At 37.3% G+C, this 17,962-nt stretch overlaps 1 protein-coding gene across 7 annotated transcripts in view; it reads right to left on the bottom strand.

The window, feature by feature from the left end:
* LOC124166847 (lachesin-like) overlaps positions 1-17,962 on the bottom strand; it is a 791,588-nt gene that overhangs the window by 455,910 nt on the left and 317,716 nt on the right. For 5 of the 7 annotated variants that reach the window (XM_046544547.1, XM_046544549.1, XM_046544548.1 and 2 more), the window contains exon 2: positions 7,633-7,695. The exons of the other annotated variants lie outside the window; for them this stretch is intronic. In XM_046544547.1, coding sequence (XP_046400503.1) covers positions 7,633-7,695 — 63 coding nt within the window. The remainder of the gene's footprint in view (positions 1-7,632; positions 7,696-17,962) is intronic. 7 annotated transcript variants of the gene reach the window in all.

The following is a 17,962-nucleotide window of genomic DNA, read 5'->3' as shown; positions in this document are numbered from 1 at the left end:
CAGAAGATGAAGCGTTCGTAGGTGAAAAAATAGATTGCCACACTAATTGCTAAACAATTAACGACGCATTAATGGAACATGTGACAATCACGCTCCAGAAACAAAAACGAGAGGGAATCGTAGGATAAAATATCATCCCAGAAAAAAAGAAAGATTAAGGGGGAGTGGAGTGCCAACTCTCGCCATTTTCTTCGCCCACCCTGACCACCTACCCCTCCGTTTCTCCCAAGATACCGACCCCTGTCCCTGCCGGCTCCTCCCACCCTCTGCAATCTGCCCCAACTCCTCTTCGGACCGTCTCGCTTCAGCAGACAAATGACTTCGTCTGCCCAGCCAAGCGTTCTGCCCCATTACGCTCGCTGGGGACAGCGAGGGAAGTGAGGGGCCCGTTGTGGGACCCCTTTTGGAAGGAGTGGAAGGGATTTTGGCAGCGGTAGGATGGGAATAAGAAGGGACTAAGGACTTGGAGGGATGGTGAGAATGGTAAGGACAATGGGCGAGGTCTCCTCAGTCTTTCCTATATACCCTTAGAGAACATCTCTGTGAGATACCCTATGGGAGGAAGTCTTCCCTAGTAGAAAAGATTATTATTATTCTTCTTATTTTTTCTTCTTCCTTCTTTTCCTTCCGCGCGGAAGTATTTCCAGCTGACTGTTTCATTTTCTGGGAGACCTCAGCTCTTCGTTCATCTCCCCTCCACCTGGCCCAGTTCCCCAAAGTCCTCTTCATCCCCGCCTGTCTTCACCCGTCGCATCCTTAACCAACCGGGGTACGTTCAACCAATCATCCTATCTCCGTCGTCTTCGGACATTTTTCCATTGCCTCCTTTCCCGTGATTTGGTATTCCGCCTTAATTTCACATAACGTGCTCCGCGAGTGAGCACATTGATTCCTCACATAGGCTCCCCATTTCAAATAAAAAAGATAAAAGAGATTATGTCTACAGCTGGAAATTCTAATGTACCTTGCGCTGTGGAATACAACCAATTTATTTATTACTTTATTTTCCATTACTCAAAAGTTTTTGACTTCATAGGGATTACTAGAATCCAATGCAATTAATTGGATGTGTATCTTTAGCGTAAAAATATGTATGTATAATGATTGTAGGGGAAAAAATATTAATGATACGGAAGAAATATCCACGCGATTGATTGATCCAATCAATGATTTTTAACACTGATGTATAAACTTTGAACATAAACCGTGATGTTTGCCCTTCCATCTAAGCGTAAGAGAATGAAATAAGAAAGGCATTTAGAAAAAGATACAAGTAAGAAATTAACCTAGCAGAATGATAAAAAAATTCTTCTAATAAATTCTTTAACTCTAGATCATTATGGCCGGAATCAATCATACAAATAAAACCCTCGATTTTACGAAATAACGCGTTTTGAAAAATGCAACTTTTTAAGCGCTTCCTACCATACATACTAATCCTATCAAAGCCAGAAATGAAAGAGTGAGGTAGTTATAAGAAGAGCAGAAATGTGAAGAAGAACATTTATGCTCCAAAAGATGCACAAGTCATCCGAAATACGGTCCAGTGGGTTCATAGATTGATCCGGCACGTCTCCAACAAGTCACAGTTGAACAGACAACGCTTTCATACCCATGACGCGATCTCTATCGGGATAGAAAGAAAGAAAAGGAACCTATCAGCAAATACATCCTCCTAACATGCAACACCATCTTACTAACTGGTTATGAATGAATTTCCACCCGTCCACATAAATAAAATATTATCTTTTGAACATGATGCTGAATACCTACAGGAAGACAATATTACTAGGAAAATCAAGAATTTTTTATTTGAATGGCAATCAATAGTTGTCAGGCATAAGAACTGATTTCCTGAGCTGCTTCGACGGCTATGGTCATTCCCACCTATCTCTTCTTTTTTTGTTTTTATTCTAAAATATACTGCAATTGATTGATATATTTGGGAAAATTCTTACAAAATCGTGAAAAATATAAGAAAGAAACGTTATAATTTATTAAAAAGCTTAGAGATGCGAGGGAACCTATAACAGTGTCTATATAATCGGGGTTTTCATCTAAAAACGTTTTGATTTCTCCTTAAATGTTTAGTGTTCCTCTTACAGCTTTGTATTTGTCTATCACGTCAAGGTATCCTGTACACTGAGGGATGTGTCGCAGTTCTCACAAGAGGTTGATATTTCATTCTATGTGAAAAGATATGAATGAGTTAGAACGCAGTGCCCTTTCCTTAACCGTGTAATGATGACCTATTTGGCTTTCCGCTAGAAGAGGTCCACGTGGTGATGAAGTTTTCACCAAAATTTTCTCAATTTTATTTATTTCATTGACGTTTTATGTCTTGAAATAAGGCACAAGGGAGAGGCTTTACAGGCGGAAGTATGGACAGTCAAAAGTCATTAATCCAGTTCCAGCCAAAGAGAGTTATTACTTAAAAACAGAGATGTTCAGAATGAAAGAATATTAGGAAAATTTCCTCAACGTGCATTGTATTAACAGAAACATTTGAGTCTTCCTATATCCGTTCAGCGTTCTATGAGTGCGACCTCAAATTATAAAAGATAATCGTGCAGGAAAAATATCAATGCATATCCAATGCTTATCAAAATATCAATGCATATGCTTAAGGAAAACTTGTATCAAAACAAATATATATTACTTTACATTCCGTATGAGCTAAATATATCCATCCAGGACCTTAACACAAAGGAACTAGATGCAGATGCACCCATATTTTATTACCTGTAAAACTAGGGTGAGATTTCTTCGATAAATTGGTCAACAAAATTTAAACTAGGAAAGGATGATGGAAGCTCGATTATCCTAATGGTATGGAAAACATCTGCTGATTAATAAATGTATTATAGGGGAAAGCTGTGGAAAACAGAATATAGATTGTTTTATTTTTTATGGATGATAATACGCCCATGCTCGTTGGAGGTTGGCCAGTATTTTCTCGTTATTTTTCTGGTATCCATTGATACAATTCCATTTCTTGTTTTTATTTCAAATTTTGTAAGTCTTTTTTTACACGTCTTTCATGTAATCAATAGATTGGCCTTTCATGCATCAGTACAAACGTGACCAACGCAACATATTGGCAACATTCAACTTGCATTTAATTCACCAAATTTTCTATTTGAAACAGAAAATACATAATATTTTATAAATAGTAGAATTGTAAACCAAAGATTTGCAACTGGTTATGACCAGTCGTATATTACGGTGTTGCAGATATTTGCGTTTTAGTAAATGTCTGCGGGACCATAACACCTCACTACATACGCTTCAGTTAATTTCAGCGGGATTTCTGAAATGCCATTAGGATTATCGGGCTTCTTTCATTGGTTTCATAGTTTGACCGTTGCCGACCAATTTATTGAAGAGTTTACGTTTCTTGAAAACTACCTATGAGAAACAATTACATCAAATTATACGAATAATTCGTACTATATTCTCCGACAAAAACACAGTGCCGTAATTTTCTTATCGCTTACTCTATAATTTAAAAAGTTTCATCTCGAACGATTTAACGAAGATTGTGGACTCAGAAAATGGAACTTATTGCAATATGCATGAGTGGGTAGGTTGATGCAAGAGAAAACATGTTCATGTCTAAATGATATGAAAGAAACCTAATATATAAGAATAACATTGAAATTACAAGGAAACACATTATTTTGACATTACAGATGGTTAAATTCAACAGTATCTGCTGGTAGCCTATTTTACCCGTGGGCAAAAATGGGAAGTTAGCGACGAAAATAATTTCTGTAGCCCAAATGATAAGTTTTACAAAAAGCGAAACTTTTTTAGGCATGGCGATTTTATATTAAGGAATCAATGATGTATTAAAATTAAAATTTGTTATTTTCAACACAGATTTATTAACACTTGATAGAAGACTCTTGATAAGACACCCTAAGAAAGGTTGAAACCTGTGAAATTTGAAGTCTATGTGAAATACAGCAAAGTTTAATTTTAATATGTCATGCCAAGATTCCAAAAAATACTAACTTTGCAAACCATCGATTTCATGAGTAAAAAGTACCGACCATACTCCGAGAAATCATGAAATGTTATAATATATAGATATCTGAATTCCAATTATCATACAATTATCTTGGTCTCAAAGCTCACGTAGCACCACCGTTCCCATCGCAACCCAAACTGCTCAAACCCTCAATACACTGAACATCCCCCTTCAACCTTCAATGCCCCATCTTGCGTATCTACACCGCTCAAGCGTAAACCCTACAGAACGGATTAATGTGCTTGCCTTCCAACCGATGGACCCCAGATCGAATCGGATACAAGTCCGTTTCCTCGCCCACCCTCAAAAGATTGCTCCGTAGTCTACTTTCACCCCCACGACCTTCTATCCATTAGGATGCGTGACTTCTGCGTTTAATCGGTTCAACCCTCGCATATAATGAGATGGGTAAACTTCCTCTGGGGTTTTATTCTCATTACAGTATTTTAAGTGTACTGAGAATAGCCACGGTGACAGCTCTTTTCGATTTCACCCGCATTGCACAAGAATTGTGAAAAAATTCCGCAGGGAAAAAATCGTTCACATAAAAGATACAGTGTCCGGCGTGATGCGGTGCAAATCTTTGATATTCAGCTTGGGTGCTTTGATATACAACTTGTCTGTTTCCACAATATTTTATTTTCACCGACCATGGTTTCGGCAACTTGTGCCATTGTCAAGGTCACATAAGTATTACCAGAACTAATTGAAGAGCCAATAAATATTATCAGGAATCATTTCAGTCTCACAGTCACTTACTGTATTATAATATTCCTTTACTGACCTCATCCTTTTCATCAGCTTATTGTCAAGGTCACTTTGACAAGGCACAAGTGACCAAAATCATGGTTTTGGAACAAGTTGCCAAAACCATGGTCGGAGAAAATAAAATAGTGTGGAAATAGACAAGTTGTTTTAATAAGCTGAAAATGGTTCACCTTTACCGGAAATCAAATCCCGACTTCCCGTCGAGTACTTAAATCACTTAACCTACCGAGATATTATTCCCAAATATGGACATTTTAGACTATATCGTTCAGGTTAGCCTGGATTGCTGAGCATATTATGCATCTAGAAATCCAAGTCGTCCGAACTACGCCACAGCTAGAGTTTAGAGTTTGTTTAAAAATAGTGTTTGTCTTCTGAAGAATCTGAACCTTCTAGGAGAATTTAAAAAAATACTGAACGAAACATAAACCCTTAAAAACCACAATCAATTTAGAGTTTCACAGTTTTTTTAATCAATTATAGTTTTTGTTCAATAGAGAAATAAAATATCTAATTCATTTCCCCAACACTCAGTCAAATAATACCTCATCACAGGGCTTCATATTCTAGTATGAATCATTAACTATCCACGTTAAGTTCCAGAGTTGTTTTCAGCTAACCAATCCCAGGAAAAAAATATCCCTCCTCAAACACATGGGGTTCCTAGTGTCAGCGTCATGAGTGATTAATTTCTATTTTTTTAACCCTAAGAATAATAATCCATCAGAATAAGTTAAGCGATTGACAACAACTAATGTAATACTGGGCAGTAATAAGCACCATAAGAAAGCAATATATGTGTGGGACGTGATGCAAATCCATGGGGAATGTTGCATTGGAACATATCTTAGGAAAGAAATAGCTTATAAAATTAAAAAAGAGTAACAATAATCTGCGGCATAAAATAGTTCGAATTGATAATACATCAACCACTCCAAACCAATGCAAGATTATATCGATGAAATATGCACAATCAGGCAAGAACAGAGTTGGTCTACATAAATGGATTAATGGTAATATTTCTGTCATTTGAGGGAATGTCGAATGGATTAAGCTTACCCTACAACCATAAAATCTATCTAAAACTCCCATTTTGGTTGTTTTCTTGAGTAATTTGATTAAAAAGAGCTCATTTTTTCAGTACGGCAGATGAGACATTAAAGATACTCATATTTCGTTTCAATCGTAGTACATGAGATCCCCAATACCTTAAATCCTACGATTACACAGGCAGTATCGCATTCCAGGAAAGATGTAGAGGAAAAAATGCTAGGAATGAGACTGTCGCGCGTAGGCCTTATCTTTAAATTCATTTTCATCATAATTTCAAACGAACGACCCGAGTACAGAGTCGAGAGTAACTCATTTTGATCCTCTTTACTCTCTCAGGCTTTCTTATCGAATCACTTGTGGCGCCTGACATGTGGTTTTCCTTGTTCCGCTTCTGGTCCTTTTACGTCTCTTCAATAAGGATATATATTCCATTACGGCCCTGAGTTTCAATCTCTAAGCCGACTGATCCCCGTTACTTTCGAGAGAAACCTTTGTAGTGACGCCACATTAACCGACTATTCCTATCTTTCGATATTGCGACATTCTAATCCTCTCCAATACCCACAATTTGTTTTTTGGCTTGACGCAACCTAGATATTTTCCGATAAAAATCTCAAGGAGTAAAAAAAAATATTCAGGAGTAACATAATATCCCAAGGGTATTCTACAAGGTATTGTTCTTGACCACAAAAGAACGATATTATGTTCTCCAAAATAGCATATTTCATTGCATAGAACCGTAGTAAAAGAAATGTTTTTTTTCCACTAATAAGGACAAAAAAGACTTTCTGACGACACATCAGGTAATTGCATGTCAGTAGCTTGATGGTAGTACCAAGATAAAGAATATAGTAATGTGAGGTTTAAAATGGTAGTTCTTCCAGTGGAAAAAAGCAAGACGTTTTCATATTTACGGATTACTGGAGTTTTTTGGTTAAAATCTTTGATTTCCTATTTATAAGGCGAAGAAAATAGAAAGTACAGCCGATGACTTCAGGCTTAACTGTTTGCAACCTTTCCATTATGGGAAATGATAGAATAAACCTTGTTAGGTTCAATAATATATTTGAAAAAGCAAGCCTTAATTTTCATAACATAGCTACATCGTCAAGTGTATAAGTAACATGCATTTGGAATATCTATAAGAAGCATAACCATGGCTTCCTCCAGGAATCAAGATACATTAATTACCCCAAATATTAAGCGTGGAGGTTTTCGGGGTTACTACCACGTACATTTATCTCTGCAGATGACAGTTTCGCCGGCATTGCAGCAGACTTCTTCAGGTCAATGAAGGGGAGATCCGTGGTATCGCCCGTCTGATATACACCCCGTCGGAGGCCGGTGTCTTCTCATTGGCTGATTCAGGAGGCCCGGGTGGCTTGAGAATCAACCAATGAGAAGAACCATCCAATGAAAAGACATCGGCCTCCGACGGGGTATATAAGAGATGGGCGATACCACGGATCTCCCCTTCATTGACCTGAAGAAGCCTGCTGCAATGCCGGCGAAACTGTCGTCTGCAGAGATGAATCTACGCGGTAGTAACCCAGAAAACATCTACGCTGAATCCTCACCACACCGCAAAAGCCTACACAAGGATACCCTAAATCGATATTTATTTAAAGATATCAAAATTTAAGGATAGTTTATAACAAAAACTTCCATAAACTTATCACAACTTTGATTTCGGGCCTCAAAACCTCTTTGCTTATCTGAAAAAATATTTCGGTAGCATGGAATTCTATTTTTTACGAGAAAGTATTCGTATGACTTACCATCACTGAATTCTTCAAGTGCATTTGAATTCCCTCCAGTGGACATGTCCCTAGCTCTTCTCCCTGAAATTGATAAAAAAAAACTCGTGAAAACATACGATGGTTTTCAATTTTTTACAATTATTCCTGCTTTTTGAGAGTGCAAAATATATGCTTTTCAAATGGCACAAGCACAATTAATGTTGGAATTTAAAGAAGTTTGAGAGGGTAAATTAATTATAAAATGTCTTCATCATCGCCATAATGATCGTCAGAAAATTAAAAAGAAAACTATTCTTGATTCAAAGAATTTTTTATCACATACTTAAATTATTAACGCCAAGAATATCCCAAATTTATTCCCCATTCACAAAAAAAATTGTACCCCTATGAAATTCCCTTCTTCCAGGTGTATTATATTCTAGGTATTTGATATCTTATTAATTTTTAATGAATAAAAATGTGTATCATTTAAGTACTTTGAATACCTATTTGAAAAATTCATTTTCATATACAAAGTTTTCTTAACGTTTAGTAAATACCAAATGCTACATTAATACAGTTTTGACGGCGTGTTTTATTTTGTTTTAGAATAATGTTATTACTTTATTCAGAATATACCACACTTCTACACCTCTGTCTAAAATAGACACAAATGAACGTAAGCACTGAAAATCAACTAGATAAGCTTCACCTACAAAAGGAACTGCGAGTTGAAAAGAACGGCACTGCCTCACCACCATGCTTTCTGGCGAGGAAGCTCGTATTGACAACATGGATGTAGTACAATACCCTGTCTCTCTTTTCCCTCTTCATCTCGCCCAAACTCCCAAAACCGAATACCCTTACATCCATCCTTTCAAACCATAGCCCGGTTCCCACCTCACATCCCTAGATCCACAACCAATTCCTCGCTACCACGGAAACGTCTCAGCGAGATTTGATCTTGAGGAGATAGCCCGAGAAACCACGAAGCCTTAGTGGCAATGCCTTCACAAAGACCTTCTACTCCTTCCTTGAGTCGCATCCATTATCAACCCTTTTCGTAACCACCCACGCCATTCAGTTTCCCACACCCATTACGTCTTCTTGGCTACCCTTTCCTCCGGCCCCTCCCTTCAACACTCTCTCATTGTTGACTCAAGACACTACGTCCGGAGCTTTAGATCTAGTGAGGCTCCTCACGATCCTTGACAATGGCACTGAGGTACCAAATCCGCGGTCGAGGCTGATGAATCTGCGTGGAATATTGCAGAACGGTTCTGTTTCGCAAGAGAATAGGAGATTTTGCAAATAGGGATACTCCATGGAATACGAAATGTAACTTGAAGTGCTTGAAGGTGACGTAGTGGTGGTGAAGAAATCATTGAAGCTGTCAAAAGATAGCTAATAAACTTTAGGTGAAAATTATTTCATGAATATGAAAATGAATAATATGACCGCAAAAATTGTCAGTAAAGATAGCAACCACATTAATAAATCCCACATGCCTAATAATATTCATTTCATAATCTGGAAAAATACCCTTTTCGTGGCATATTTCAAAATGGTTCCGCATCGAAAGAAAATAGGAGATTTTGCAAATAGAGATACTCTAAGGAATACAAAAAGTAACTTGAATTTTTTGAAGGATGGCTAGAAATCGCTGAAGATGTCGGAAGATGGGTACAAAACTTTTCGTGTAGATTATTTTCGCCTTTGCGAGAAACATTGAGCATAAGTATTACCACTAAAGATAGCGATCACATTGATAGAACCCACATGCCTGATAATATTCATTTTTTATTCTGTTAAAATACCATTTCCGGGGAATAATGCAGAACGCTAGAGGATAGGGGTACTCAATGGAACACGAAATGTAGCTTAAATTTTTAAGGTGGCACAAAGTAGTTGACGCTGTCAGAGAATTGAGAGACCTTACGTGAAGTTTATTTTCAGCTTTTTTAATGTCATTGAGCACATAAATTACCAGTAAAGATAGCAACCACAACCCACACGGCTGATATATGTATTTTACAATCATTAAAAAATGCCATTTCGGAAACATTCCCGTAAAAAATAGAGGGCACGGTACAAGCATAATTTTAAGGAACAAATTGGCTTCAAGGAAAATTGTTCCTGGAAATGGAAATATAAAAACTTCCAGTATCAATATAAATAAATAAAATACCCAAAGGATGTAGCATATGCCCACTTCGGGTATCCGAAAATGACGTGCCATGAATGCGTCATTTTCGGTTACCCGAAGTTGTATGTGAAAACATTAAAGTGGGCATATACTACAGCCAAAGTGTATCTTAAAAAACCACCATGCAAAACTTAAGGCATAATAGATCGGCATATATTCAGATAGTCCTGTTTATTTACCATAACGGGGAGTCTTTACATTCCGCAGCAACGTCAAATTGACCGAGCCATGAAACGCAATTTTTAAAATACTTTTGATCTAAAGAAGATATGTGACCGCAAAAATATGTTTCAGGAAACAATAATTATTATTATATTTTTCTCTTACCTTACAAAAACAGCCAAAACCAAATTATTTGAGCCATATTTTTTATAATAGCTACTAAAATAGGATGGCTACCCCTAATTATTGGCCAACACAGAGAACAAACAGGTACACATCAACTTAGATCGAGCCTAACCATGGACCGGAAACATTAAACTACGCTTGTACGTTAGAGGAATATATTAGGGTGGTCATTGAACAATTCTCCCTGCGTAAAGCTATTTTCTTCCTCGGTCTCGGAGTGAAAACAGGCGAGATAACGAGCGAAAATCCTTTTGTTTATCCAAGCTCCAGTTTTGTGAAGGGTATCTGAATCGGATCTCATTATGAACAGCGGGCAGCAGATTTTGAGAGAGCTGGAGAGTACGGGAGTCTCAACATTTCTGCACGTGAGAACCACCGTGGAGGGAGCGCTCTTAGTAAGAGCAGGGTCCATGACGAGTTGGAGAGGAAATTATGGATCAGACATGATGAATCTACGAGTTCTCTCACCCCGAATGGGAACTGATACAGGAGCTTGTAACATTACGTACACAGAACAATATTGAAATATGTTTTCCAATATTTTACTTGGCACTATGGAATGGGTTGGGTTAAAAAAAAGGGCTAAGCATCATTTATAGTTTTGAGATATTTTAGCATATTAAAGTTTGGTAAAACCTATAAATCTTTATAATTGTTTAACAAATAATTTCAACACATAAGTATTAATTATAGATTTTTAAATGTTAAATTACGTAATAAATTGGAGATGGTACTTCATATTTTTCTTCGATAGATAAATTTCATATTTTCATCTACTCTATTTCATATTTCATCTACTTCATATTTTTCTTCGACTCTTTGAAACCGATTCCTTGAATTGAAAAAAGTGGATGACATCAACAAAGAAATCATGGTTGGAAGGATATATAAATATGGTGCTTCAGTCGAATAACAAGCATTGAATTTATCAACAAAGATATTTATCTAATGAGGAAATCCTTGGAAAAGTGGGATAGAAGATAGGTCTTATAGAAATGGAATAAATCAATAGGACATATCTTGAGGCATAATAGCTTGACGAAAGCAGTCCAGGGACAATGAATGGCAAGCACAGAAAAGGAAGGATCGGATAAAGGGATTGGAACTTGTAATAAAGGATGAGAAACGGAATTAAAGATAAATTAGCTGAAAGAATGAAAGTGAAAAGATGAACTAAAAAGAGAACTGAGTGGACCAATCAAACCAATCTTAAGACTTGATCAGTGAGATCTTTCAATGTTGTATCCTACTCAGAAAATCGTGAAATCAATCAACAAAGCAATTGGATACGGATTCCAGGGATGAATTCCTTGTAGCTTAGAGGGAGGTACCATCATGCATATCTTATTCAATAGTCAATGAAACTTTTTAAAGAATTATTGCATTAGGATCATAAATTTTCAATTTTTTCCATTAATCTACAAAAGATATATCGATATTCTGCCAATGCGCATACCAATTCACAGGTATCTTTATACAGGTGTAATAATTTTTTTATTAATTATAATTGAAGTAAAAGCACATATGAAGTACAGCAGTATATTTTTAGAATTAATGATTTACACGACTAATATTTAATACAAAGTACATAAAAACTTACCACCATTTTAATTTTGCACGAAATACCATTTTCCTGAAATTAAACGGGATATTAACTGCTTCCAAACCCTTCAGGTTAAGGAAAAAATAACATCGTCTGCACATAACGGTGCATGAGCAGAATTTCCTTCACGCACCGAACGAAAACTTTTAATTTTTCCGAATCTACTCAGGCCATATGATCTTTAAATTCGAGTCGATAGTCAGACCTCATGCGCCTTATAAGCGAGCCATCTCGGGGCTTATTGGGAACGCGAAACAATATTTAAGGCCCGCAGGAGGAACCTACCAGCCTAATTACGAAGGGGGGAACGTACCTCTGCGGAGGAGTTTTAATTCCCCGTACGTGATCGAATATACTTTTTAGGGCCTTTATCTTTAGCACTGCGAAAGAGGCTTTTCCTTCATTTCCTTTCTCATTTTCCACCCTCATCCCTTAACACGCTGGCATCAACCCTTGCCGCGAAACTTTTACGGCGCGCCATTACGGCTTCATTCTCCGACCGCCACAAAGCTAAAATCTCCTTCGCATTACGCGAGGATGGAGGATTTCATTCTTTTTTTCCTTCCATTTCCAAAAGCGTACCCTTTATGGATTAGGGTCCTCAGCCCAGACCTCACGTACTTACTATGACCCACCTACCGAACGGATGGTTAAATGTACAGAAAAAAAACGACAGTGTCCTCGTCCGCTCACTTTTTTCCAGAAAAACCATCAGAGAGGAGAGTAGAAGAGAGTCATTGAAGCCATACGAGGCTGAGTTCCCATCCTGATGTCACCTTCCTCGACCATGTTCGCCTCATGAATGCCGGAATTTATCTTTTCCAATAAACCATCGAGAACTGAAAGTCCCTAAAGTAAACGAACATAAAAAATGCATTCGCAGGCTCCAAGCAGAATACAATAGGCAATTAATGGGTCAAATACAGCAAAACCTGCCTTAAGCGGGACCTGAGTTAAGCGGAAACCTGTCTTGTGCGGAAAATGTTGGTCCTGGCGGTCGCAATAGGTTTTTACGTGTATTGGTGCCCTCTGTTAAACGGAAACTGTCAAATGAGGATACGGAATTGATTGCCGGAAACGGTTAAGCAGAATTATAAAAACAAGTACATGGAAAAATTTTAACGTAAGGAAATAAAATCCTAAAATGAGCCTCCCTATAAAACAATCCGAAAAGCGGAACCAGCCAAAGTTGCCGTTTGTTCACAACTTTAACCACAATGCGATGCTGTTCTTTTATTAGTTCGTAATAATTTTGTCTACATGTAGAATTAGAGTCAAACCAACCTTTTAGGAGACGCATAAAATAGACATGATGTGGCTGTCATGGTCTTTTTTTAATAGTCAGGCCTAGAGTTAAGCGGAATACTGTCTTATCCGGAAAAAGTAATAGGTTTGAGAGATTCCGTTAAGGAGATATTTCACTGTACAAGTGATTATAAATAATCATGTTCTAACAGGTATTCATATCCAACGATAATTATTTACTTTCAAATTGGTTGCGTATAATTTGCCTGCTGATGCAGAAAACTAACTGTTAGAACTCCAGATAAATTCCAATTCCAGTGCAAACAATGGCTATGTCAGTTAGTTGATCATACTTCAAAATCGTATATATCCATCAAATCCCGTCCTGGTTTTGCGGAACACAAAAAACAACATAATGTAGAGGAAGTAATTTTTTCTAATCCGTGAACCAAGTGTACGTCTAATCATTGTAGGATAAAGATAGATCTTGACACTATCGAAATATTGTGGAAGACGAAGGAGTACCAATCAGCTATGTAATCAGAAACTTAAATTTTAAACATATTTATCTTTTTATGAATAGTTTCCACGAATTTTGCTTATATTACCTGTCACACCCGGTGTAAGAAGCAAGAAAAAAATCTTTCCACGTGCATAGAAAGCTGGGAGAAAAAATAGTAATATGACTCACCTAGTTTTAAAGTATACCGGGACTAGCCGCGGTGATAACATTTACGGGAGTCACCCGCAATGCACAATCGTGTGAAAGATTCACAGAGAAAAAATCATTCGCCTTGACCGGGATCCCGGTCAAGGCGAATGATTTTTTCTCTGTGAATCTTTCGCATGACTCACCTACCGAACGGATGGTTAAATGTAGAGAAAAAACGTCAGTGTCCACGGCCGCTCACCTTTTTACAGGTAAACCATCCGAAACGTGAGTGGAAGAGAGGCATTCGAGCAATATGAGGCTGAGTTCCTATCCTGATAGCATCTTTCTTCGACCATATTTACCACGTGAAAGCTAAAATTCTTCTTTTCCGGTATACCATCGAGAATCGACAGCACCTAATGCAAACGAACCTCAATGAGAATACTCTTGCAGAGATCATTTGGTAAATGAGATTCGTGGTACACATATTTGTCCTTATTTTCCGGTGTAGTCAAACAAGCAGAATTGAATAAGCAATTATTGGGTAAAATACAAAAGAATATTTATGCTCAGATTTATGCAGATATTCATATCAATATATACACGAAGGACGTTTTTTTCAACCTCCGATAGGCCATGAACAGAAGACGAAGTGAATGATTACATTTTTTTTCATTGTTAAATCTTGAGTTCCCTTTCGAAATAATCGCATCGGCAATTGAGGTATTGGTCGTGCCTGTGAACAAGTTTCACAATACCCTTTTCACAAGATGTTAGCGCCAGTGACCTACGTTGAATTTTTTTGCCTTAATTTTGAAGCTCAAAGCCTGTTTGAAAACCATTCCCTCCTAGCCATTTATTACCTACAGTGTTAAGATGGAATTCACACGGCACTATGTCGATATTGCACGACGGGGGATCGGAAATATCCCATTAAAATTGCTCCAGGAGCAGTTGGGCTGCATCAGCGCTGAGATGATGGTCGTTGTCATGGATCAGAACACTTCCTGAAGCCAGCATGTCTCCTCTTTTATTTTGAATGGGAATGGGTGTAATGTTTCACACTCTAGCCACATTGGATTAAATAAATATTCTCTTTTATCAGCATAAAGGTCAAGACATGTCAATGCTGAAGCCATTCGGCGAGTTATCTGGCTGTCGTTCCGCAGTGCACACTTGGCGGAAGAATCAATTGAGGCAGTGTGGTTTATGAGATTGCTGCCAGCCTTAAACTAAAAACTTAAGATCAGGAATGACTTGAGCGTGTGGTGCCAAGGATGTGCAGTTTCTTCATGCGCGCAGTACCCGCCTGTCCCTTGTATGGTGTTTCTGCTGAGCTATCGGAGGTCGAAAAAAAATGTCCCTCGTATATTCACTTTCACATTGGTTGCGTATAATTTGCGTGCTGATGCAGAAAAGTAACTGTTAGATCTGCTTCAAGATAAATTCCAATTCAAGTGCAAACAATGTTTATGCCTGTTAATTGATCATACTCTAAATTTCTATATTCATCAAATACCTTTATTGTGTTGCGAAGCATAAAAAATACCTTTTTGGGAGGGAATAAAATTTTTTAATCCGTGATGTGTACATCTAATCATTGTATGAAAGGGAAAAAAATTTGATTTTTATGATTTAAAAGTTAAGGACGAAGGATAAATTCCAATCAGCGATTTTATCAGAAGCTTCATTTTTAAACATATTAATATTTTTATGCATACTTTTCACGTATTTACCTATTTATCTATCATAGCCGAGGTGATAGGTAAGAAAACAATACTTTAAACGTGTACGGAATCTAGGAAAAAACATTTTAATTAAAAATACAGATCCTTCGTAAACATCATTAAGTACTCAAAGTCAATAATTAACTTTCAACACAAACCATCAATCGCTTAGTGGATTCAAGATATAAAAAAACTTACTAGAAAAATAACATGATGAAAAACCGAGGCCGCATGAACAGAATTTTTATGGTCAGTCTAAATTACGAGCGAAATTGATTGAACTCCTACAATTCAAGTTTATAGCACGTAAAGATATCTTATAAGTTTACTAATACTATATGCAAGTATGGAATTTAGCAACAATTAGGAATAAAAATTCAACGTTAACTGAAATTAGTTCACGATATTGTAACAATATGCTGATGAGGGATCTAACTTTTAGAAGTCAAGAGCAAAAATGGGATAAAATAACGTGATTAACTCTTTTGGCCGTGATTTAATCAAGAAAATAAACCAAATGAGCCGCGCCAAATATAAGAAAAATACGACAATATAGAAAACATCTAAATCGAGCAATGGATGTACTCGTTCTAGATTAGATTTTACAATAGTTTACCATCATAATGCTTCCAATATCCAAGCGCTATCTTAATAGTTATCAAGATCAAAGTCCATGCGAAATTCAACTCAAAACACAACTATTTGATAGTGTTCACTGATGGACGGAGATGAACAAATAAATGGCAATGCCATATCCACCGCTATCTGTCGTTCCTTTGCTTTCCATCTCTATGGTCCTTCATCCTCTTCGTTCCCGAGATTCCAAAAGCCTCTTTCCTCATCCACCTTGCCTTTATTCCTCCCCTCACGGCTCCGCAGCCGTTCCGCCGAACGTTTAATTGGGTGTAGTCGATCCTAATTGGAAACTCCTTGGGCGCGGCGGGCAGGGAGGGGAGCAGGGAAGGCTATGTTTGCTCATGCGGCTGCGGTTGCCAACTTCCAATCCACCGTCCCTGCTCTTTCAGCCGGCCTTCTCAAACCTCCTGAAGCCCCCCTACATTGACTTCTACGCTATCCTCTTGATATCTGTCCATGGAGTTATTCGGTAAAGCCGAAGACGACTTAAATGACCTCAAAGTATTGCACGAATGGTGCTGCTATTCTCAAAGAGTCTTGCTTGATTTTTGCCCAAAGATGGTGACATAGCAGCTAACTCTAGAAAAAACATACTTTAAATTCTTACGAAGATTTCTACGGCAAGCAGGATGCCTTTCGAAACAGTTGGCTCTCGTAACAGACGAACTGGAGTAGTAGGTTGGATTACCCTGAAAACATCACTTATTATGACAAATATACTCTAGCATTTAAATTAGAGTAAAAGATCGGAATGACAATGACCGAAAATTTTATCGTTAAAAAATATTTTATCGACAGAATGTGTGCATACACCCATTGAAGTGTCGATAAAAAGGTGCCACTCGATTCCAATCGAAATCTTCCTCAGATAATGTTAAAATAGAATATACGGTGCGTCAGCAAGTTAAAGTTATAGTTTTGAAATAACGTCGAATTCGAAACATTTCGGAATCCTTGAAGTTTTTTTTCAGGAATTATTTATTTGACGGCTGAAAATTATCCTTATAGCCTTCTGGACACATATTTCAGCATAAAATATTCCTCCCAAATTTTGAATCATTGCCTCCGTTACAATTCCTCTGGCGGCAACGGCGCATTAAAAAATTATATTTGTAACTGAAACAGAATTAGTTAACTTTAAGATAGGAGATAGCGCTGAAAACAAAATTATATACAGTGTAAACGTCATGCTCTTAGCAACTGATATTTGGCAGCTAAGTAGCTGTGTTAAATGAGAAAAAACATAACTTTGCTCAAGTTGGGTAGGCTGTGGTCCAATTAAACTATTTCTTTGGCAGCAAGCTGTAGTTCTTGATCATTTGGTGAGGCTTCAACTCAAAATAAAGAGTTAGTAGAGATCATAAAAAAACGTGTGTCATTAATATATATTCTAAATGCTATTATGGGATAACATTACATGAAGTAACGTTTTTTGACATTTTCCTTACAATTTATCCAATGGATAGATTTCATTCAAAGAAACTTTTTCACCTTGAAAGTGTGACTGAAGGTATTCAACGCAACGGAACTTGAGTGACGTCACCAACTCCTGAAAAGTAGTTGGAAATATTAGTTTTTTAATTTTAAGCCTTCAAGAGAATGACTGAAGGATTTTTTTATTCATTTTTATCTTCTTTTTCAACAACCCAAAGATTTTAATGGGCTGCGATTTTGGGCCTGAGTTTACAACCCCATTCCACACGAGCTGATTCAATGTCAACATGCAAAATACCTCAATAAATAAACGCCACGGAAGGACCATACACAATGCATAGAATCTGGCCGAGAAATTGAAGTATCTGTTGGAAATTTCCAGGATCCTTTAACTTATATTAATGTTTGAATTTCATGACGTTATACCTAAAACAACTCTGTTTACTTCTCAAAACCAACCTAAGACCCAGCTCAGGTGATTTTTTCCCTTTTATCTAATTGCAGCATCTCGATTGAGA

This window comes from Ischnura elegans, chromosome 10, assembly GCF_921293095.1.
Source record: "Ischnura elegans chromosome 10, ioIscEleg1.1, whole genome shotgun sequence".
In the NCBI taxonomy this organism is placed as follows: Eukaryota; Metazoa; Arthropoda; class Insecta; order Odonata; family Coenagrionidae; genus Ischnura; species Ischnura elegans.
The sequence above is the reverse complement of the archived record's forward strand: the minus strand, read 5'-3'. Positions and strand labels throughout refer to the sequence as shown.